This window comes from Dermochelys coriacea, chromosome 2, assembly GCF_009764565.3.
Source record: "Dermochelys coriacea isolate rDerCor1 chromosome 2, rDerCor1.pri.v4, whole genome shotgun sequence".
Taxonomy (NCBI): Eukaryota; Metazoa; Chordata; order Testudines; family Dermochelyidae; genus Dermochelys; species Dermochelys coriacea.
This window is the reverse complement of record NC_050069.1, coordinates 193,753,758-193,777,752: the sequence shown is the minus strand read 5'-3', so window position 1 is coordinate 193,777,752 and position 23,995 is coordinate 193,753,758. Positions and strand designations below refer to the sequence as shown.

General features: G+C 42.0%; 1 protein-coding gene across 10 annotated transcripts in view; it reads left to right on the top strand.

The window, feature by feature from the left end:
* Positions 1-14,165, top strand: part of POMGNT2 (protein O-linked mannose N-acetylglucosaminyltransferase 2 (beta 1,4-)) — a 43,984-nt gene extending 29,819 nt beyond the window's left edge. For 6 of the 10 annotated variants that reach the window (XM_038388834.2, XM_038388844.1, XM_038388841.2 and 3 more), the window contains one exon: positions 11,871-14,165. In XM_038388834.2, coding sequence (XP_038244762.1) covers positions 11,963-13,699 — 1,737 coding nt within the window. In that variant the 5' untranslated portion in view covers positions 11,871-11,962 and the 3' untranslated portion in view covers positions 13,700-14,165. Of the gene's footprint in view, positions 1-3,032; positions 3,352-7,991; positions 8,264-11,870 lie in introns of those variants that run through there. The other 4 variants (XM_038388839.2, XM_038388838.2, XM_038388843.2 and 1 more) reach the window with 3 other exon arrangements.
* The last annotated feature ends 9,830 nt before the right edge of the window (positions 14,166-23,995 follow it).

The following is a 23,995-nucleotide window of genomic DNA, read 5'->3' as shown; positions in this document are numbered from 1 at the left end:
TTGTGGCACCTCAGAGACTAACAAATTTATTTGAGAATAAGCTTTCGTGAGCTACAGCTCACGTCATTGGATGCCTTCAGTGGAAAATACAGTGGGGAGATTTATATACACAGAGAACATGAAACAATGGGTGTTGCCATACATACTGTAACGAGAGTGATCACTTAAAGTGAGCTATTACCAGCAGGGTGGGGGACCTTTTGTAGTGATAATCAAGGTGGGCCATTTCCAGCAGTTGACAAGAATGTCTGAGGAACAGCGGGGGGGAAGAGGGGAGGGGAGTAAACAAGGGGAAATAGTTTTACTTTGTGTAATGACCCATCCACTCCCAGTCTCTATTCAAGCCTAAGTTAATTGTATCCAGTTTGCAAATTAATTCCAATTCAGCAGTTTCTCGTTGGAGTCTGTTTTTGAAGTTTTTTTTGTTGAAGAATTGCAACTTTGAGGCCTGTAATCGAGTGACCAGAGAGATTGAAGTGTTCTCCGACTGGTTTTTGAATGTTATAATTCTTGACGTCTGATTTGTGTCCATTTGTTCTTTTACGTAGAGACTGTCCAGTTTGGCCAATGTGCATGGCAGAGGGGCATTGCTGGCACATGATGGCGTATATCACATTGCTGGATGCACAGGTGAACGAGCCTCTGATAGTGTGGCTGATGTGATTAGGCCCTATGATGGTGTCCCCTGAATAGATATGTGGACAGAGTTGGCAACGGGCTTTGTTGCAAGGATAGGTTCCTGGATTAGTGGTTCTGTTGTGTGGTTGCTGGTGAGTATTTGCTTCAGGTTGGGGGGCTGTTTGTAAGCAAGGACTGGCCTGACTCCCAAGATCTGTGAGAGTGATGGGTCCTCTTTCAGGGTAGGTTGTAGATCCTTGATGATGCATTGGGGACTGAAGGTGATGGCTAGTGGCATTCTGTTATTTTCTTTGTTGGGCCTGTCCTGTAATAGGTGACTTCTTCAAAAAAGCTGACAAAGGAGGTGCTGTCTTCGGAAACCAAAGTTCCCATTGAAATAATTTAAGGGGCTGATCTGAAGAGCTGTAAAATCAATGAAAAGACTCCCATTGACTTCAGTGGGCTTTAGATTGGTCCTTGAAAGTCTTGCGTGTGCAAGGACTTTAGAATTGTGGGTCATGTTGACTCCAGTAGAGGCAGGCCTGAGATAGATATAGCTGTTTCCATGTGTAGTTAAAACTTTGAAACTCCGTATGGGCTGACTATAAGCTCCTATCCTGACCCACAACACACTGTCCTACTACCTCTGTCCCCTGCATTGCCAATGTACAGTGAGGTGAGTTAAAGACAGAAGGGTGACTGTGGGCAGTCTCACTCTGTTTGCAAGATCGTTTTTGCTTCTGTATGGGAATGCTAAGGCAGAAAAGCAGCGCATTAGAAACCATATGTTTTAATCTGTGCCCAAGGAATGGTATTTCCATTAGATTTTGGTCATCTTGTCATCAGACTTACTTTGAAGATCTTGCTTTTAAGATCCTTTGTCAGTTTTATAGAATATTTAAGTTGGTTGATGTGGTGTGGTATTTTTTTCTCCCCTCCCTTGCATATTTGGTTTTTTTGTCTTTTAATATTCCAAAAATTCACTCTCAACCCCCCTAGATCAGAAGCAAACTCAGGTCTTAATCCTGCAAATACTTTCACATGTAACTTTACAAATATGAGTAGTCTCTTTAAGTTCAATTGGACTGTGTTGTTGTAGTAGTAGTATGTACGTACTTAAGGGTTTACAGGATCAGATCCAAATCAGTGCATGTGGTGCTCATGGAGACAATTATGCTAGAATTGGTCAAATGTTAATAGGTCCAATTGGTATAAATCCAAAGTCTGAAATTGCAGTATGATCCAGTATATGTAGCATAAATCCATTTAGCCTTCTCCCTAATGATTTATAGTAAGAGTCAAAAAAGAACTGTAGAGATGTTAGCTTGACTGCTCTGGGCTGCCCTCTTCACATTTAAAAAAGGGCTCCAGGTAGCATAGAGCTACCATTCATAGCTGAGAGTTTTTCTAACAGAATGCCCCTTACACAAAATGTGAATAATTAAGGTATGTGGATGGGGCTTTGTGCCTTCTCCTTTGAGCAGCTAGAATAATTCTTACCAGGAGCAAGAGAGAAACCCGGCATCTCGTCTGAGGGCAACTGTTTTTATCATGTGTGTATGTGTGTGCGCATGCATGTCATGGTAAGGTTGGGGCTTTACTATTGGGAGTAATCTCAGTCATTCCATTGGTTGCTGTGAGACTACTCCAAGCCATAAGCATTTTGTTTGGCGGTGTTTGCAGAATTGGCATCTTGGGCCTGGACCTGAAGTCCAGGATCAGGGACTTGACAAATCAAAACTGGGCACAAGTCTTCTTCTAAACTAATCTGATGGACCGCATCAAGTGTGGGGTTGAGTTTTACAGACTGATGCTAGGAAAATCACTGAGCTTGCCCGCACCCTGTGCACTGAGCAGCAATCGCTCCTGTCTAACTTGGACCCAGTTCAGTGTTTTCATATTAAATACAGTTTAATTTTGCGACTTTTGTATCCACAAAACTGTTTTCACAGTAAGAGAGAGTTTGTTTAAAAACATGATCCCCTATACTCTGAAGGTGTATGCTTGTTGCACGTTCTGTACGGAGCCATTCGCTGACCCTCATAGCTAGGAAAGCTCTTACAAGTTGCTGAGGGAATTGCCAGAAGGCATTTACAGTAGCTTTCTCCTTTTCTGGTGATTGGCATTCTTTCTGCCCTCCCTCCCCCCGCCCCCCTTCTCTTTTTGTTTCTTTGTGCGGAGCCTTTCTTTATTTTATTTATTTACCTAAAAGCAAGCTCTGGGGGGGGGGAACCACCCAGCTTTGTCTATCTCCTAGACATACTCAGCTTTGTAAAACAGCACCGTTGTATTTGTTTCAATGTGGCTGCCCTTTGGGGAATTTGCAGGAATACTGCAGCAAATCATCCTGCATGCAAGGCTGACCTCTGGGAGGCTAACAAATTGAGGTGAGCCAGCTGGAGGGATAGGACACTGCTGATAGACGGAGCATGCTCAGAGTGGGAGCTGGGGGAGAAAGGTAGCTCAGTCTGCAGTTGGTGCACTGGTTACTGCTCTGGTAGATATTTTTTTTTTGTTGGGGGGGTGGGGCGGGAGATTGGAGAGAGGGTTTCCCTGCAAGAAATAGATTTAAGATTTTTCTTTTTCTTGTGAAAGAGAGGCATTGGAAAATGTTTCTCTTATATAGCAGATCAGGTATACATGCATGTGCTGAAATCCTAATCTGTTATGGATACTTTTTTTTTCCCAAGGATTAAGGAGGTTGCAGATGCTCTGAATTAATGTATTGCTTTGGTGAGTGTTAATTGTAATCATTCTCTGTTAGCTGTCGAGCTCACATACGGATCTGACTTCAATTTTGCAGGTTGCTCTGTTTGCGCACCTTTTTATATTGCACTTCTAGGGTTTTTTAATGTGTATATCAGACCACTGTTCGAATTAATTTGTCTGAATTTTTCCTCCGTGGTTTTGTGGGTGATCAGTATTTAATTTATAATCCCAGCCTTCATGCATTTTTGTTGTTGTTGTTTGAGTATTTTGGAACAAATGATTTGTGGGGAGGAAATCCTGTTTCTGATATAGACTGAATTCTAGGGCTTCTTAAGAAAAATTTCTCCACTTAACAGTTTTACTGTCTCTACAGAACATGTCACTGTATAGCCTGTCAACCTACAAGGCTTTTTAATGTTCTTATTGGCTGTACTGGGTTGCTAACGTTTTAGGCTCCTGTTTAGAATTTTTATCACATAAAAACTGTTCCAGACACCATGCTAAATGGGAAACCTGAATTGCTCATACTAATTGTTATAAGACAATTTTGTACTATCCCTTTAAATTTCTATCCAGACAATACCCAAGCTGTTTCTTTTATGAGGAGGAGGAACAATATAGAAACAAATGGCTACTAAAACCCAGAGTTACTGAGATTCATATTTGAGTGCATTTTGGTATCAACACTTTCTGGGTATTCATATTAATTTTGCAGGATTAGTAAATTTTTTTTCTTTGGAGGAGTTTTTTAATTTATTGATAATTGTCTGTCAAATCTCTTATTAGTGGCTTTCCTGACATGCATTTTTATTGTTAATGAAGACTTGTTGCTTACAAAAAAAACAAGATCCTGCAACTTTTTTCTGATTAGCATCATTGGCTCCAATATAGTTTGATTCATGTGAGAGGAGCCATTGATTTCAGTGGAATTACTTATGTGAGTAAAGGTTAGCAGGTGTGAACTCTTTGTTAAGTTTCCTCCACCTATCCTCCATCAACTAGTTTTTTAGGTTGGTGAGTCTTCAAGTGCTACAGCTCCCAGGCATGTACTCAGAGAGGTATTGTTAGCTCTCCTGACAGTAGTTTTACTTAAACCCCCAGCTGCTGAAGTCATGTGGTTACATGACAATCTCAGCTTTTTGTTAGTGAAAGTTTCCAGCCTTCCTTATTTGTGGAGAAAAGCTTTAAAATGGGACCCCTAAAAGCTTGTAAACCAGAACACAAATAAAGACTCAATTTATTATTTAAAAATTTCTTAATTTTTAACTGTCTCCTGATGTGTGGTTTGGTTTTTTTTTGTTTGGTTTTTTTTTAAGACTCTGACTTTCAGTATTTGGGCTTGGCAATGCTGCATTTTTGACCGTTTTAGAGGCCAGGCATTTTGATAGAAGAGAACAGTAGGAATAAATATTATTTCAATGGAATACAGTAACTTGAAAGTTACAATCCAGTTCTGAATGACTATGAAAGAAATAGATTACATGAGGGAAATTTTTTTCCCAAAGGCACAACTGGTAGTTAGGTGCATGGGCCAATGGGCATTAGGCACCTAACTGCTATATGTGCCTTTGAAAAAAATCTTTCCCCCTTGTAGCGTACTTTATTTTCCTTTTCATAGTGAAGGTATATTTGAAATGGAGAACATTTAACAAAATTGGAAATGTTATATGGAGAACCTGCCTTCTTGTTTGCCATCTCCTGTAGAGCAAGGTTTTTGATTTAGATGAAGCCTTAGAATAAAAATAAACCTGTTTTGTTTATGAATGTCAGTGATATGGAGGTGTCTATAAAATAATAAACATTTTTGATTATTACTTTTCTGATATAGCCCTATTTTAAAAATCCCATTTGAGAATTGACATTTCAGGTGTTTTGCTTTATACATTTCTCTTCTAAGGCAGACTTGATTAATGGTATTTGCTACTTCAGTTGCATGGCTTAGTCCCTTCTTGATTTTGTAGGTTTCAGAGTAGCAGCCGTGTTAGTCTGTATTTGCAAAAAGAAAAGGAGTACTTGTGGCACCTTAGAGACTAACAAATTTATTTGAGCATAATCATCATCTGATGAAGTGAGCTGTAACTCACGAAAGCTTATGCTCAAATATATTTGTTAGTCTTTAAGATGCCACAAGTACTCCTTTTCTTGATTTTGTAGTTATTCTACAAAGCTGCTTTTTTTAAAAAAAAAATCAGCACGTATATGTAGTTTCCTGCTTTTTAGTCAGAAATTTACTTACAAAATATATCAATTACTTAATATACAACACTTTCATTGGATAACTCAATGGTTTATGAACATTACTTATTTAAATCACATTATGATCAATTATGTACAGTACATAAGATGGTGAAACTGAGGCACAGAGAGTTTGTGACTTGTGCATGGTCACACAGGAAGTCAGTGGCAGGGCTAGGAATAAAACCAAGAACACTTGATTCTGTTTTCTCACCAGACCTTCCAGATATTTCCCCTGTGACCATAAAAGAAGCAGGAATTCACAACTTTGTATGTGTGTAGAAGCTCTTCTGCTGGAGAAAGGGAAGAGATAAGAAGGCTTGTGAAGTCTACTAGGGACTTTGCTATGCAGATTGAATGTACCTGGGACGTATTTAGGCTATGTCTACACTATGCACCTTTTAGTGACACAGCTGTGCTGCTGTAGCCGTGCTGTTTAAAAGATGAACCGTGTAGCTGCTGTTTGCAGCGGGAGTTGAGTCTACTTTTTTATTATTGTCCAAGCTGAGTGAAATGCAAGAAATAATAATAAAAACATGGCAGAGGGACTGCTTCTTAAAATTCTTTCAGTTGTAATAATCTATGGATGTTATGAATAAGATCTTATAAAAAATATATTAATTTTAACAAGAGTGTGCCCCTTTAGTAACTAGTTTCAGCTACCTCTCTTATTGAAGCAGACATCAAAGTGTTCCTGAACAAGGCAGCACCTACGGTAAGCAGACTGGCTTCAAGCATGAATATGTGGTGTTCTGAAATAAGCACCCATTAACAGAGAGAAACTTAGTTCTGTATCAAATCTTACATAATGGTAATGAAAATCCTGCAAGATATTCTAATTGCAGTGTAGACATACCCAAGCATCTGCTTCTGGCCTGTGACAACTAACCCAGGCTGGTGGAGCTTGGGCTATGGGGCTGTGGTGTAGATGTTCCAGCTCAGGCTGGAAGCTGAGCTCCGGGACCCTGAGCCTAGACTCCAGCTTGAGCCCAGATTCCCACACCATAATTAAACAGCCTCGTAGCCTGAGCCCTGCGTTCCCAAGTCATCTGACACTGGCCAGACACAGGTGTTTAATTGCAGTGTAGACAGAGCCTCTAAGTCTATGAAATGTGCTCTTTCTGAGCAGATGTGAGCTGCTGAAGGGTTTACTTGCTTATCAGTAATAAATATTAACTAAAAAGTGATAGTTGAACTGAGGTTTTTTGAGGATAGGGACCCATGAACACTAGTTAGCCCACTTGCTAAAGGATGGGAAGGGGAGGCTGCTGGCAGCTCACCTTCCCTTAGGTGCCTACTCATTGGCCATTTTAATAAAAATTAAAGCAACCAAAGACAAGCTGGCGCTTCCTCTAGTCTCTGCTCTTCTTCCAGTCTCTGTCCACTCTCTTTCCTACAGGAAACTAGAGAGGCCCCTCCAACTTTCTAGTACTCCTGGTGCTGAGTTTGCTGTGTGTCTTGGCTCCATGCCTCAGCTTTTTTTCTGCAAATCTGTCTTATCCCACTTCCTTTGCACCCAGACCTCCCCACTGCCAGGCATCAGCTGCTCCCAGCTATCATCAAGCTTCCTGCCAGGGCAGTCTGCTGGTTGTGATTCTCTCTCTCTTCCACTCCTCTCCAATAACCTGTCTGTGTCAGGAACCGTCAAGGGAGCCTCCTTTGGGGCATCGTAGCCCTTTGAGCTTGGCAGCAAGAAGGCTCCCTGTGCTTTTACAAGTGCTCCTTCTGGCGAGGCTCTAATCTGTGTGCTGTCATTTCTTCCGGTGCTGCTGAATGAGAGTTCTTGAACATTTCAAAGCACTGTACAATGTTGGTCAATCCTTGCAGCATCCTTGGTGACTGAGATGCACGTTTCTGTAGAGCAGGGGTTCTCAAACTGCAGGTCATGACCCCTCAGGGGGATGTGAGCCCGGCCATGTGTAGGGGCTATCAGCCCCGTTACCCCGCTCACTGTTTCTAATTTATAAGGGGGAGTGTTCACACTTAAAGGCTTGGTGTGAAAGGGGTCGCCAATACAAAAAGTGTATTGCTGTAGATTGAGCTGCTGTAGACTGCTGTAGATTGAGGGCATGGCACTGAAAGATGCCATGGTGGGCGGGTGGACTGGGGAGGGGGGTGGGAAAGCAGTTCTGAGCCATTATACTCCGATTTTCCCCCCGAGGTTGAAGAGCTGTTTGAAGAACTGAGAGGATGAGTGGCATTGAACAATCCATCTGGCCTGTCTATAGAGCGCTTTTCATGTTCAAAGTGCATGCAGATATTAAACTTTCCTCCCAACACACCAATGATGGAGAGATGCAAAAAAAACCTCTGTTGCAGGAAGGGACGTGGAGGCAGAGAGGTTAAGTAACTAAAGTTATTTCCATGGTGAAGGCTCTCTCTCTTACAGGGAAGCGTTAATTTCAAAATTATCTACTTCCTCATGGCAGGTATCCACATCAGAAGACCCTCCTGGCAACTGAGAGAGGCTGAGGAGCCAGTAGATTTGGAGGCTTGCTGGCTGGTCCTCTTTCCCCTGGATGTAGTTCGCCCTGACTGGGTAGAGGCCCATACGTGAAACAGTATGGGACACCTTGGACTACCACTATTTATTCTGTACCTTTCTGTGAATGAGCAAAAGACTTCAGCCCTTAGGGCTATCCATCCAGCATCTCCCCTAGCACTGTGTTCACTGAACGTGTAAGAGAAAAGAAAATGAAAGGTACAGTCCTGCAGAAAATGAGCAAACATTCCAGAAAAATCCTAAAATTGCAGAATCCACAATTCAGTTGTGCCAGTGACTTTTCTCTTTCCTCCCTAAATCCTGCTCCTGGCCAGTTTTAGTTTGTTCACCTCCAGCAAAAGCAGCCTTCAGCCAAACAGCATGAACCAGGATTTATGCATCTCTAGGCAGCTGGGAACAAATATGATGATGGAGTCCTTCAGCAATGCTGGCTTTTAACAGCCATCCCTGAAACTTGGATGGCTAAAGAAAACACACTTGCTTCCGCTAAGTGCAGAGAAGTGAAAGATCTGCTATAGGGAGGGGAGGAAGGAAATCCATTAAAAAGGATGTTAAAGTAGAGTTATTTACTACAGTAGTTGTACAGGCACTAATGCAACCATGTGTAAAATGACAGATTTTTAACCTGTGTATTTGTAAGAGAGATCCATCTGGGCCACTTTTCAGAAATGAAGTTAGAAACCAATCTAAACTAGTTCTTATGCTGTCCCTTGGGGGCTGGTAGGATAAAGAAATATTAGAATAGACTTTTTCTCTAAGGAGGACGGCATGGCTCCCCGGGTTTTTAGTGAGAGACACAACCTTCCACCTCGGGGTTTCCAGTTGAGATATAGATGAGTATAGGAGTGTTTGAAGATTGATACCTCAGGTGACTCTTTGAATTTTTTTTTCATGTTAGAGTAAAATAAGTTAAAGATCTGATTTGTCAGAGGTGCTGAGCGCTAGCAGTTCCCGTTGACTTCAGGAGGAGTTTTGAACACTTAGTGCTTCTGAAAAACCAATGTTAAGGTTTGTGCTGTGCTCAGATTGACCCTTATTTTAAGCATTTTAAATTCTTCAGAGCTAAAGGCTTTCTTCCAGATCTGCCTTTTTATATACTGAGTAGCAAGCTTTGAAGGAGGTCACTTGGACTCTATCTTCTTCTTTGTTGGATTGATATTGCAACTTAAAACAATTTCCATCATGTACGTGTAGCTAAAATACGGGCTGTTTACACAGTCTAATACTATTGCTAGATTATTTACCAGAATAGCAAAGTAGAAAAAAGCAAAGTGAAACATGCTTTGGAAACAATATACCCAGCACTGAAGAAGAACTGTAGATCAACAAAATAAATGTAGATTGACTTGAAAGTGTAAGATCCTAGCTCTTGGATTATTCCCTACCCTCAAAACTCAGTGGCCTTTTCTACACTTACAAGTCAGCACCAGTCCAGCTACACCAATTGATGGCTATTAATGGTGGAGCCGGGGCTGTCCTGAGCATAAACAAGGCCTTGGTCAAAGTTTCAATGGTGCCACCATTGGTGACTCACGAAATCAAACATATCTTTCTTTGTCTGGCCCTTACTGAGCTAGATACTCATTCAGTCTACCTGCCAGAGGAGATGGACTTCATCTCTGTTCCCAGCAAAGGCTGATCCCAAACTGAAACTGCTGTTTTGATCTCCAAAGATCATGTCTACAATCTGCCTCCTTAACAATGATCTTAGACTACCTATAACTTCCAAATTCTCCTTTGAGAGTGTGCACATGGGTGTGTGTGTGTATGTGGGTGTCTGTGTGTGTGTACATATACATATATGCAAAGTCTGCCTATTATATTATTCTGAGTATGCGATCAACCTGCCATGCAATTCTTTCCACAGTTCAACAATTATAGAAATAACAAAACCAATGTACGTCTGGCTTAAAATGCAAAGGGATCAGTACTAATTCATTGGACTTACCTAAGCATTTGTGAGTTTAAATTTACAGCAAAATCAGTTTAAACTACTCTCTACAAATAAAATTAGAAATGGTTTGGTCAGACATAGACCAATCAGAAATTGTCCTTCCAATAATTCCCCCTGGGTTTTGGCTACAATTTATTTGCAATCTGATTAACAGTGAATATGACGCATACTGAAAATTAATCTCAGAAATGCTGCAAATGAATTGGTGCATAAATTGAAGTTCTAAAGAATATAATGTAATTGATGCTCAAACATAAACCAATAACAAACCTAAATGGAAGGAGGCTGGTGCTCTCTCAAATGGAAATTGCCAAGACCTCTGCCATTGGAAAAAGGGAACACTGAGTCTCTGCACCAGCAAGCACATAGAGATGAATCTAGGGTCAGATTTTCAAAAGTGTGCCAATTTCAATGGGAACAGAGGTAGGCTAATGCTGAATGCCTTTGAAAATGTCACACTTTGGGGGGGAAATGCCTGGAATGCGTTTCTTTTAGATACGTTTAAAGGTTAGCTGTACTGGTGTGAGTCAGCTGCACTCTTGCTGGACAAGGGTGTGTTCATTTTAATACAGCTGTGACCCCTCAAACAAAGAGCCAAACTTTCTCCTGTGCAGATATTTAGGAGTAGACAACTCAGACCCATCGATCCTGGGCTTCAGCCAAGAAACACAGTACAATTTGGAAGTGTGCAGCCCCATCCATCCTCCTGGGCAGGCTGTGCTCTGGGCCAGCATTGTGTTGCCATGAGGTAGAGCAGCCTCAAGGATGCACTAAATTATTCTGGCTGTCAATAACCCCAAGCCCTGGACACTCTTCCTATGCCAGAAGCTGGGAGGGGAATGGAGTAGGAGCAACTCCTCTGTGTTGCTGGAGAATCCCCTAACAATTGACTAGTGATTGGGTACGCTACTGTTTGACTGCTCTGTGTTGGTGGCCTGGCACAATGTGGGCACAGCATAGCTGAGGATCTAGACCATTCTTTCCATTCACTCTTTCCTTTTATTTGTTTGGATGAAGTTGGCCCTCTCTGTTTGCCAATGGATCCAAGAGCTGTGTGACTCTCCAGAGGTTTTTTGCATCTACACATCCACCCTGCTAACCCCTCTCTTCCAATATCAGCATGATTCTTGCATCAGCCGCTGTTGTTGCGCCTTCCTTCCCACCCGGTTCATGGCCATGCAGTAGCCATCATGTAGGAGGGGTAACAGATGTGTGAGGCAACATTAATGTCTGGCCAGATAACCCCATGGGATCATACTTTGGAGAGAGGGGTCAGCTTCATTTCTTCTTCCCCCTCCCCCCCCCCCCATGGACCTGTGGAGCTCAAGTGATGAGAAGCACTGCTGGAGTCACTTCTCTTGGGTTGTAGAGTCTGCTGTGAAATCAGCTCCCTCCACATAAAAGCCTTTTAAAAAGGTTCCAAGTGATGTGCCCAAGACCACAGAGAAGGCCATGGCAAAGCAGAGAATTGAACCCAACTCTCTCAAGCTCTAGGCTAGTGCTCTACACTGGGCCATTTGTCCTTTCTACTGAACTATCCTATTGTAAATAGCTTGAGAAAGTTTTTGGTTTGAAGCATATTCCTAATGAAAATAATTGCTTAGATTGCCTAATGCATATTCACAGAATTCATCTTACCATTTATTTTACTTAAATGGTAGAAACTAAAAGTAGAGGGGAAGCTGCTTTTTATAGCTTCTCCCTATTTCCCCCCCACCCCCATTGAGTTCAGTTTTGGACAGTATCTTACCTTCATCTCTCTCCCATTTCCGGGGGGGAGGGGGAGATGCCGAGACATTATTTTAAAAAAAAAAAAATTCCAATGGCTTCTTTCTTTTTTGTTTTCCACAGGGCTTTGTCCTCACCATGTCAAAGAGGATTAATGATGTTGGCTCTTTCCATTGTGTTCCCCACCTGTCGTCTTGGTAGGATCTAGCTACAGAATGAACATAGCAGCGGTGTTTAATGCCCTGCTAGTGTCTGCCCTTGCAGCTGTGCTTTGGAAATGCATCAAGCTGCGAGAGCACATCTTCGTGCTTGAAGAAGAGCTGGTCCTCACTCGCCAGTCCCAGGAACTCTCTCAAGTCCAGATTGACTACCATGCGGCGCTTCAGGCCCTGGTGGAGGACGGTACCAGGATGGTGTGCACAGGCAGGATGCACACGGATCGCATCTGCCGCTTTGAGTCCCTCTGTTACTCCACTGAGGCAGAGGAGTTTGTCTTCTTTCACAGCAACGCATCAGTTATGCTTCCCAACCTTGGCTCCAGGAGATTCCAGCCTGCCTTGCTTGATCTCTCCTCGGTGGAGGACCACAACACCCAGTACTTCAACTTTGTGGAACTGCCAGCTGCTGCATTGAAATTCATGCCAAAGCCAGTCTTTGTGCCTGATGTGGCACTCATCACCAACCGATTTAACCCGGACAACTTGATGCACGTCTTCCACGACGACCTCCTCCCAATCTTCTACACCATGCAGCAGTTCCCAGACTTAGATCTGGAGTCACGACTCTTCTTCATGGAGGGGTGGAATGAAGGCCTGCACTTCGATCTCTACAAGTTACTGAGTAATAAACAGCCACTCCTCAGAGAGCAGCTTAAAACCCTGGGCAGGCTCCTTTGTTTTACCAAATCTTATGTAGGGCTGTCCAAAATCACCACATGGTACCAATATGGATTTGTTCAACCACAAGGACCAAAGGCAAACATCTTGGTTTCTGGCAATGAGATCAGGCATTTCACCAAGTTCATGATGGAGAAGCTGAATGTCAGCTTGGAAGAAAGTGCTAGTGAGGAGTATATTGTAGTATTCAGTCGAACAATCAACAGACTAATCCTAAATGAGGCAGAACTAATCTTGGCACTTGCCCAGGAGTTTCAGATGAAAACCATTACAGTCTCCATAGAGGACCATTCATTTTCTCACATTGTACATCTGATCAGCAATGCATCCATGCTGGTCAGCATGCATGGAGCCCAATTAGTGATGTCTCTCTTCCTGCCAAGAGGGGCCACTGTCGTGGAGCTCTTTCCTTATGCAATCAACCCTGAACACTACACCCCATACAAAACACTGTCAACGCTCCCTGGCATGGATCTCCAGTACATTACCTGGCAGAACACTGATAGGGAAAACACTGTAACCTTTCCTGACAGGCCATGGGACCAGGGAGGAATTGCTCACTTAGACAAGGCAGAGCAGGAACGCATCATAAAAAGCAAGGAGGTTCCACGGCACCTCTGCTGTCGGAACCCGGAATGGCTTTTCCGTGTCTACCAGGATACAAAAGTCGACATCCCTTCCCTTATCCAAGCGATCAGGCAAACTGTGAAATCAAAGCCTGGACCCAAGAAGCAGAAGTGGACTAGTGGTCTGTATCCTGGCAAGGTCAGGGATGCTAAGTGTCAAGCCTCTGTCCAAGGTACTAGTGAAGCGAAGCTCTCTGTGTCTTGGCAGATCCCCTGGAATCTTAAGTATCTGAAGGTCAGAGAGGTGAAATATGAAGTGTGGATACAGGAGCAAGGTGAAAACACTTACATGCCTTATATTTTGTCACACCAGAATCACACCTTTTCAGAAAACATTAAGCCATTCACAATATATCTGGTGTGGATCCGCTGCATCTTCAACAAAAATCTCCTTGGACCTTTCGCAGATGTACTCTTGTGTAGTACATAACCCACTCTCTCTCGTGTCAAGTCCTGCCATGCACCCCACCACATCAGTGGTTTTAAAAACCTGTTGTCCTGTAGTTTTTTTTTTTTAGAGGGCTGAAGGAGGACCAGACCATGCCAATTCCTAAGTGCCCATTTTATGCATTTAATGTGTGTGTTCTCTAGGTGGCATTTATTTCCATTTGGTGTAAGAGCTGTCTGTTCCTGAAAGTAACCTCCAGAAATGAAATTGTAAGCTGAATACCTGTAATTGAAAAGCAGAATGGAAGTGAATCGCGTGTAATTTGGTAGTGATTTGACTTTCTGTTGTGCAGTAAATATTTAAGTGCAGCATTAAACTACAATTAATTATATGGCTATATGGACAATTGTCGTCATCTTTCCCCATTGTAACTTCTTTTTAAAAGCTGTATCTGTAACCCAAGTACAGGATTCGGTACAAGAGTATTCATTAAATTATTGTAAACCTCTTCAAGAGTTCTTTCCTCTTCGTATCAGTCAAAATGATTGTTTTGTAAGAGTTTATCCAAGATCATGATGAAATGTGTGTGTGGATAGCTCGCTCACGCGCTCTTCCTCTCTCTGTTCTCTCCCCCCCTCCATCCCCCCCAGCCATATTTTGGCTGAGCAGAATAAGACTGCAGCATCAATGATGTTTAAAATCTGGTTTTACTCTACCCCAGTAGCAACACACAAAGCTGTTAAAAGGGAGGCACCACAGATGGAAGATGACAAGGGATGCGATGGGTAAAACAGCTGAGTGTGGGTGGGTAGTGCAAGCAGTAATTACTATGTTTTAAGGTCCGTTTGCATTTTGTAAGCTGTAGACTTGTATACAGTTCTGTAGGATGGGTGGGGAATGGAGGAGGGAGGGTGGTGGGGACAGTTTACCTCAACTAAACATTTTACATAAACCTTTTGTTTCCTGAAATACAGTATAACCCTGTTCATAACAGCCACCAAGGGACTAAAAATTCTATTGATGCTTTAACAGGTGGTTGCTTAACTCTTATTAATAGGTGAGCTCCCTTATGGGATCAGAGATTTTACTGGCTGTTAGACAAGACTACAGTTAGCAGGTAATCACTAGGACACGTGTCACTCTATTATACTAAAGAGAAATTGTGTGCTATGGGCCAGATTCTGATCTTGATTACACAGAAGTCCAGAAGAACTCCACTGAAGTCAGTGGCAAGAACATCGGAACCTTTTGTAGAAGTGGGGTGGGGGGCAAGGGCAAAGTGGATTCCAATGTCCCTTCTCCCATCCTGCGCTCCCTTCTTCCCTAGCTCCTGTGTTCTCTTGCAGTGCCCCCTGCACCACTGCTGCCTGGTGCAGTCCGTCTCCTACTCTCCAGCAGCTGCACTTAGCTTGCTGGGAACCAGCTGCACAGCCCATCCTCCTTCTGCCCTTCCCACCAGCTGCCGTCTGGCCCCTGCAGCACTCTGAGCAACTCCCCTGCTGCGAAGCACAGTCCCTGCCAGCGCCGCTGTGCACCTTCCGAGGCTTGCAGTTTGGGAGGCCATGGCCCCTTGCCCCCCCCATCCCCACCCACTTCTGGTTCTGGTGGTCAGTGGAGTTATTAAAGTTTTACACTGTGGCTCAATATGACCAGGATCTGGTGCTATGGTTTTATCCTCTTAATTTGATGGATTTCTGGGGCTTTGGAAAGGGTCAGCTAAGGCTCTATCCTGCAATCATTCAAATGAGTATTTCCAGGATTGGGCCCTTAATTATGTTGCTTTTGTAAAACCATGTAGGGTCAGACCTCTGGGTGCGTAAATTAGCCTGCTGCAGAGAAATCAAGGGGATTTGGCCTATGCTGTACTTAATGTCTCTTATTGGGTAAGGTACTTGAAGAATTTAATTTATAAATAAGGTTACAGAAACTGAGAAGTGCTTCTTTCCACTTCTGCACAGGCAACTGTGTAGTGGAATGGATCTCAATCCATTAATGGGATAGCACCTGAGAGATGAGTCTTCAGGAAAGATTATGATACGGGTTTTGAAATACTAAAAATGTGTTGAATAAAAGGAGGGCTGGAAAACAAATAAAATGATGTACAAAAGTAGGCGTTGAGGCTGGCATGTGTTTTGGTAATGCATTTCCATTACATTTGGTTTTGTTTTCAAGCCTGGTTTGGGAGTTTTTTATGATGAAGTCACATTTGCTTCACAGTTCTATCATCCTGGATGTATGATATAGTTTAAAGGGGACTATTGATATTTCTATCATCCTCTGTGTTCCTAGGACTAGATGAACTACTTGATGAGTCCGGGTACTACCCATCATAATGGTGGCTGTTTCTGGCCCCTAGATCTGCAAGGTCTCCATCTGAAATGGGCCTTCAAAGAGCTGAACTATGAATTTGTTCTTACAAGTATTCAGAAAAAAATCTCTTTGGGCATTAACCTCTACGTGTTCTGATAACAAACGCTGATGTGACACACATACATATGTGTGTTGCTTAGCTGCACTTTTTGTAACAGATTCATTTTTAGAATGCCATTTTGCCTTTACCCTTTACCCATAATGTGGACAAACCCTTTTTTATTTAATTAGTTTTCTGTTGTAGCTAACTTCCTAACGTTTGCAAATTGGTTACAGCACATTAACTTATTGTCTTCACATATCCACAGTGGCATCCTAATGTCTCTAGACATAATTGTCTTTAAAAAAAAAAAAAAAAAAAAAAAAACACCCAAGACTGCTTACAGTAGATATGGACCTAATTTTTTGAACCATTACATTCTATTGACTTAACACTTATACAAATGTAAGGCGATAAATTGTGCAAGCACCTTTTCCCAGAAGATCAAACATTGTGGGTTTAGTTTGTGGGTCCAGGTGGTGGTGGCTTGTAATATACAGGAGGTCAGACTCAATGATGGTCCTTTCCGACCTTGAACTTGATTCTGTGCTTTGCAAAAATGTGTATGTTCAGATGTGTGTTCTCCCACCAGTGTGTTGCATATTTATATAAGATAGTAATGAACACAAAGGGTAAACCATTGTTTTCCTCACTACTAAAGTGTAAAAGAAGAGAAGCTAAACTACAGACATCTTGATTGTAACTGTAGAGATCTTACTAACCCTCACCCCAATACAAGAATGTCTGCAGTAGGGCTTCACTATCCCATCCTGAGCTCACCTTGTGTCTACCAGGTTGCAATGAATCCATTCAATGTCAAGGCCCAGACTCTGATCCATAGCTGTTGCAATTCAGCAAAGCTCCATTGACTGCAATGGTGCTATGCTGATTTAGGCCAGCTGAAGATCTGGCATGGAGTTTTTTAGCTTTGCCTCTGTAGTTGATTGGTTTGTTTTTTTTTTTTGTATTTCCACCAAAGCTCTGAGGTTCCACTCCATTTTCTCTTCTGTCACCCAAAATCCATCTGTTTTACTTCCCATTGTCCTTGATGGTTTATGACACAGCCTCCATCTTTCAGGTTGAAGAGAACTTGATGGGTCTTGATTCTGTCAATGCTGCTGCTTAATTGAGCCAAAAGGATTGCTTTGCATTTAATAGCAATGCCTTGTAATGAATTTGTATGCTCCAGACAATTACTGCTTATGTATCCCTAATATTCATAGGTGCATTCGTTCCAAAACATAGGCATCTACCAATTAAGCTAAAGGGAGCTCCTTTCAAAAAGTAGTAGGAGCAGCAGTAAGTCCCTAGTAGGCTGCCACTACATTGCAACATCGCTCCCTCATGCACACAAAAGAACAGTATAGCCTCTGTGGCACTCTCTCAAGCCTTGTCTATACTACCACAGTAAGTCAACCTAACTTACGCTACTTTAGTTATGTGGATAATGTAACTGAAGTCGACGTAACTTAGGTCAACTTACCACGGTGTCTACACCGTGCTGTGTCGACAGGAGGTGCTGTCCCACTGACTCTACCTTACTCTTCTTGAAGAGCTGGAGTACCACAGTCGATTGAAGAGCACTCTGCTGGTAAGTGTAGACACTGCTGTCCAGGAGCATGAGAAATGGAAGGAGTTTAAATCCCAGATGCTCTCGTCACAATACAAAACACTAATAGCAGATTCTCAAGCCATCTTAGAAAAGACCTTTAGCTAGCTTGAATATATTTACAATGCCTAATTGTCTGGGACAGGGTTTCTCAAACTTCATTGCAGCACAACCCCCTTCTGACAACAAAAATTACTACACGACCCCAGGAGGGGGGAAACTAGAGCCTTAGCCCACCCGAGCGTTGCTGCCCTGGGCGGGGAGGGGCGAAAGCTGAAGCCAAAGAATATCCACCCCAGATGGGAGGCCTGTAACCTGAGCCCCGCCATCCAGGACTGAAGCCTTTGGGCTTTGGCTTTGGCCCTGTGGGGTGGGGCTCAGGCTTCAGCCCCAGACCCCAGCAAGTGTAACGCCAGCCTTGGTGACCCCATTAAAATGATTGCGGGTCCTGACGCACAGTTTGAGAACCGCTGATCTAGGATATGATGAAGAAATATTCTTATTTTAATTGATGTAAATGCTAGGGGCACAGGGCCTCCTTGTCTTCCACTCTCCCAGGAAGAATTGGGTGGAGGAAAATGGAATGGAATATTTATCAGATTGCATGTGAAAGGGGATTGAAGTGGCAATATTGTCATTTATGGGTGGGATTTTCAAAAACACCAAGTGACTTAGGTGAGGTCCCAGTGATTTTTTTTTTCTTCTTTTAATGGAGCTTGTGTTCCCAAGTTATTTGTGTGCTCTTGAAAATTCCATCCTGTAATGAAATGTCCTGCTTTTTCTGTAATCTGACCTGAAGCGTATTTCCTGGGAAGCGTGTGTTACCCAAACTAGTTACCAGAATTTGTATCTGGTTGGAGATGGAGACCTGTGAATGAAGCATGTGTAGCGGGGCCTTTCCATAAAGAAGAGCAGTGCGGTCATCTTTTGTTCAACATGCTTGGGAAAACAGTCGCTGTAGTGGAGAGCTCTCTGAAGAACCTGAGAGGAGTTGAAGCAGTTACACAAGGTAAGGAATGAAGAAGAAAAAAAAAATTGGGTCAGAAAAGTTCTCTCAAGGCAAGCCAGAATTGCTCATGAAGGGAGGGACCAATCCCAGGGCAACTCGACTGAATGCTTTTGGGGTGATTGGCAGCTGGAATCTGTATTTGAGGAAATTACTAGAATTCTTATTAGTATGATACTAACAGCAGCTTTCCAGGGACCTGGTATATTGGAAAGTATTAACATTTAAAGTTTAATATTTCTGTATTGTTTATATTTATTGAATGAAATCATTTGAGCTGTTCTTAATCCTACTTGCATGGTTAGTTGTGTTCATTGAATGGCTTTTGATATCCTTGCTCTGTGCAAGAGACACGTAGGCTACCATTTAGAGTTTAGGTGATTTATAGTTGCATGACTTAGATTGCTCCCACAGAGGCATACAGGATGAAGGCAGACCATCAGGCTATAAATTAAGACCTGTGATATTGGTCTTGGGTGAATGATACTTTTATGTTGATGAAATTCAGATTCCCCTGAGAGGCCGAAACTCCTATTTTCTGCTGAAGGAAAGCCTGCTGAACCCTTTGGATGGATGCCATGCTGGGGGAGTGAGTTGGTGGCCATCTACTATTTAGTTGTACCAGCAACTAGCTGTATTGCGCTGCCAATAAAACTCTATTGTAGCCTACCCCAGCACCATTAGCTGTCAAGTTGAAAATATAGACAGGTGAACCTAATCTGATCGGGCCTGAATCTACAATCAAATACGAGTTGCTATATTTTGTAGCAGATTTATTGTGCTCCTTTTTTATTTATTTATTTTTCTTTTTAATTGGGCCTACAAACCTATTCATTCTTTTGGCTTCTCCTATGTAGCTATCTCACATGTATCTTCCCCCCCCACCCCCAAAAATAAAAAAATGCTGGATAGCATCCCCTTGGTAAAACTAGACTCATGGACTAGCAATCTGTGGCAAATTTTATGTCTTCAAAATGACTAGAACTTGTCAAAACAAGTTGTCAAAAATAATTGTGATATCCAGGTTTTCATTTTGCAGGGTTAAAAATAAACCTCTATTTTTCTTTCAAAGTTGATTTTTGATTTTTTCATTTTTTTTTTTTGCAGTCACTTTTGGATTTTTGAAAATGACGGAGCAGAGGGGAAGAATGGAAAAGAAGCAAACACTAAATATATATAATGTGAAACATACCCACAAATGTTGAAAATGAACAATTTCATTTTGAACAAAAGCCATTTTAAATGAAAATTTTCATCCAAAAAAGTTGACCTGCTCTAGAAATGAGCTTTAATCACTTCATTCTCCACATTTCTGCAGGTAATATGCGACTAGGAAGGGGAGTGTGTGTGCCCGTGTGTGCGCGCATACACTCCCTTTTGAAGTATGTACATTGGGGTGACCTGTTCTCCAGTAGCCGTTAGTCCCTACAAAATACCATATATCTGCATATAAACTGACACATAGGCCAGAATTTCAGGCCTACTTTTTGGAAGTTGTCTTGTTCACGGATTGGAGAGGCGCCCTGAATAGGGGCATGCACTAGCAAGAGCTTTTTGAGGGTGCCTTAATCAAATTGGAGAAATAAATGCCACTGGCACTATGGAGCAGCTAGTCTGGTCAGAATTGTAAAACAAAGTGTTTGTTTATAATCTCCATCCTTTCAATCCAAGCCAGACCAAAAGTATAAACATGGAGGCAATGTCCCCAACCAATAGTCAGGGCCATCCTAAGAGTTACCTTTCCTCACCAAGCAATTTCAAGCAAAAGCCTGACTATCCAAATGGGATTTGCATGTTTACAAAACTTAAAATGGGGCTTTGGCCGCACAGGTGGTAGCCAAATTGTGTGTGTGTGGGGGGGGTAATTTCATGGTCAAAATTTTGACTACCTCTATTTATTGGACCAAAGGAGACAGCAAATTCCAGACTGGGAATCTCTCCCTTGAAAAGGCCATGCTGCTTGCTTCCGGGCATTGAAAATCAGGGGGCTGTAAATGTGGTGTGTGTGGGGAATTTGCATAAGCTGGCATGCAAGTTAACAACATGGTGACCGTACTGGTATTAGAAAGCAGAGCTCCACAGTCATGGCATAAAGCTGCTGAAATAGCAAGATCCTTCTGCACCCTGGAGAACATCCATCAAACTATTCTTGTGGGAGAAAATTAATGGAGATAACACCTAGATTTTTTTTAAAAAAGTTAAAAAGTAAGTTCTTATTACAAGATTAAGTACAGGTTGATCAGCATGACTCTAGCAATTACTGGGTTAAAGTATCTATGATGTTAGTGAATTGTACCAAAACATCTCACTTCAGTAGGAAAGATTCAAGTTCACATTTTTTGATACTTCTATTTACATATTCTGACACTTTAAAATGCTCTTATTACAGTGTTATCAGACACACACGATGACTGTCAAAGAGGAACTACACAAGTACTGCAAAAATTAATGAAGAGGAACTGTTTTAAGGATCTCCAAAGCAGCTACTGAATACATGAGAAGAATTGAAAGGGACCTTATGTCAGTAGCTAATTGGCATAGTTGAGGTGTACACACTCTCCACAGCATGCCCGCTCCCTATACCAAGGTGGGAATGCAGTGACTGAATACAGGAGCCAGCTCCATCACCTACAGCAGCTTTATGCTAGCAGGGAACTCACTTCCATAAGCAGAATGATGCAAAAAGGCCAGAACAGAGTGGAGAATCCAGCTCTGTCACTCTCGAGGCAATGATAATCTGGTTGCAACTGGGTCCTTCGAGTTGGGAGCCCAGGTTCTGCCCCTGAGTCTCGCACTCACGGACTCTTGTGACCTTGAACAAACCACAAAGGCATACGTTTTCAAAAGTTTTCACCAATTTTATTGTTGACGCCCAATTTGCGCCACTTACTGCCTGATTTTTGGAGATGCTCAAAACCCCCAACCCCAGCTGTCAACTAGAACAGCTGGTGCTCCGCACCCTTGAAAATTGGGCTTTGGGGTCTCAAGCTGGACAAGCAAATATAGGGGACACTTTCAAAAAAAAAAAAGTGTGTGTAAAATATATATTAAAAAATATGGCCCAAATCTCCTTGCTGTGTTTTGTGAGTAGACCCCCTGGACCTGTGCACAGTCCTATTGACTTCAGTTGGGATCTGCAGGTTCAGGGCCTGAGAGCTTAACCTGTCTGCTTGAGTTTGTGAAATGTGGAGAATGACACATTCCCAGCTTTATAAAGCCTTTTGATATCTTCAAATGAGAGACTCTATATAAGCACAATTATTTAATTTATAACAAACAACATGAGGATTTTGAAGGTTTTTTAAATTAATGTTAACACTCAGCTGTTGAGCTATATAAATAGCAGGTTTTATTTCTAAAATATTTTTGCTTTTGGTAGGTTTGTGCATTGTGAGATTTTGTAAGTTTATGTAATAAAAGAACATTTTAATTTTTCCTTGGTGGATTTGGGATAGAAGCATTCTTGGAAATACTTTCAATGTAATGACTGATGATCCATCTGGGCTGTGGGTGGTATGAAAAGCATTGCCAGCTCTGTGTGTATCAGGCATCCTTCTGTCAGTGAGATAAGTCACCACATCCAAAATGTCTTGTAATGGAGTTTGGGCTAGATTCTCAGCAGGGGCAAATTAGTGTGGCTCCATTCAAGTCAATTAATCTATACAAATTTATACCAGCTGAGCATCTGGCCCTTTTGTCTTTACCATCTCCAGTTGTCTCTACCAGAAGTGCTTACTACTAAATTAATTATTGCACATTCAAAAGCAGATAAATTGAGTAGTTTTTTAAATTTGTTGCTTTTCAGTATAATTGAATATCCCCTTGTCCTTGCATTATCTGAATAGATAACTAGAAGTGTTGGATTTCCCCTCTCTTTAACATTCATTATTGTATCTCCTCCTCTTTTTCTCCTTTCTGAAGGACAGTCCCACATGTTTGCCTCTTCATATGGAAGGCTTCCTATGCCTCTGATCATTTGTCTTCTGTCTCTAAACCCCAGTTTCTGCTGTATCATTTTTGAGCTAGGGTGACCAGAACAGTACTCCAGATGAGGGCATTCCATTGACTCATATAATGGCAATGTGATATAGTCAGTGTTTGCTATCCTATCCCATATGCTCCCAAACTTTTTTGTTTGCTTTTTTCAGTTGCTGCCTCAGATTGAGCCAGAGGCTTTCACTGAGTTTTCCACAATGGTCGTCTTCCTGAGTTTATGGCTAATTTAGCAAAGTGTCTGTCTGAGTGGTTCATATTATTCAAATGTATTGCTTGCCATAGGTGTTGCTTTGCACACGCCATTGAATTTTGTTTGAAGTCCCTCATAGCTTTCTGTAGTCTTGACTAAACTACACTGGTGTGTGTGTGTGTGTGTGTGTGTGTGTGTAAATATATTGGTTTTATAATATTTTAAACAAAACTGGTCCTATCAGGGAACATTGAGGCAAGCCTTATGAACCTTTAGCCATGCTGAAAATTTGACCATTTATTTTCTTTGTTTCCTTAATAGCTGCTAGTGCAGGGCTTCGGCAAAGGCCTTTTGAAAAGCCAAATAAATTTATATCCAGCGTTTCTCCTTTGTCTATTATATAAGTATCCTGTTCAAAGAATATCAGTAAATTAGAAAAGCCTGATTTTCCTTACAGAATCTGCTGGATTGTCCCTATTGTACAATGGTCATCTGGAATAAACTGTTGCTTGTGCCCCAAACAACCATCTCTGACTGTAGCTTTCTCAAAATATAGCTTTTCATGGGTGGTCATGGAGTTAGGCCAAGTGTGCACTGTGGTTTTGCTTTCTTTCAGCTGCTGGTCATTGGTACACAGTATTTTTTCATCTGAGGTGTTACCACATATCCATGTAAAGTGAATATTGGATTAATAGAACTTGTGAGCATTTTCAGGCTCAGAAGGTATTGTAAAAGGAAGCTTTGCTGAGTGACAGCATTACTCACCTGGAAGTTTGTCAAGTGGAAAGAGTTCCCCATATCTTACACTGCCTCACAAGAGCACTGTAACAAGACAGGATAGCTCTATTACCTTAGAAAATGAATGCTTCTATGAGAAGTCATTTGCAAGACCCAGGAGGGTTTCTCCATATCTTGGGTTCAATAATACATTTGCCTGTTCCCAAGCACTCTCTTTTTGGTAATATCCTGGCTCAGTCACCAATCTGGAATAGGCAAATAAGACAGGGAGTAACAAGTCAGATGAAAGATGCAACAGATACTTGAAATTAGCAGAGAATATGTAAAGCGGCCAGTCTGCAGATGAGTGGGATTAACTATAGGCAGTTATCAAAAAGAAAAGGAGTACT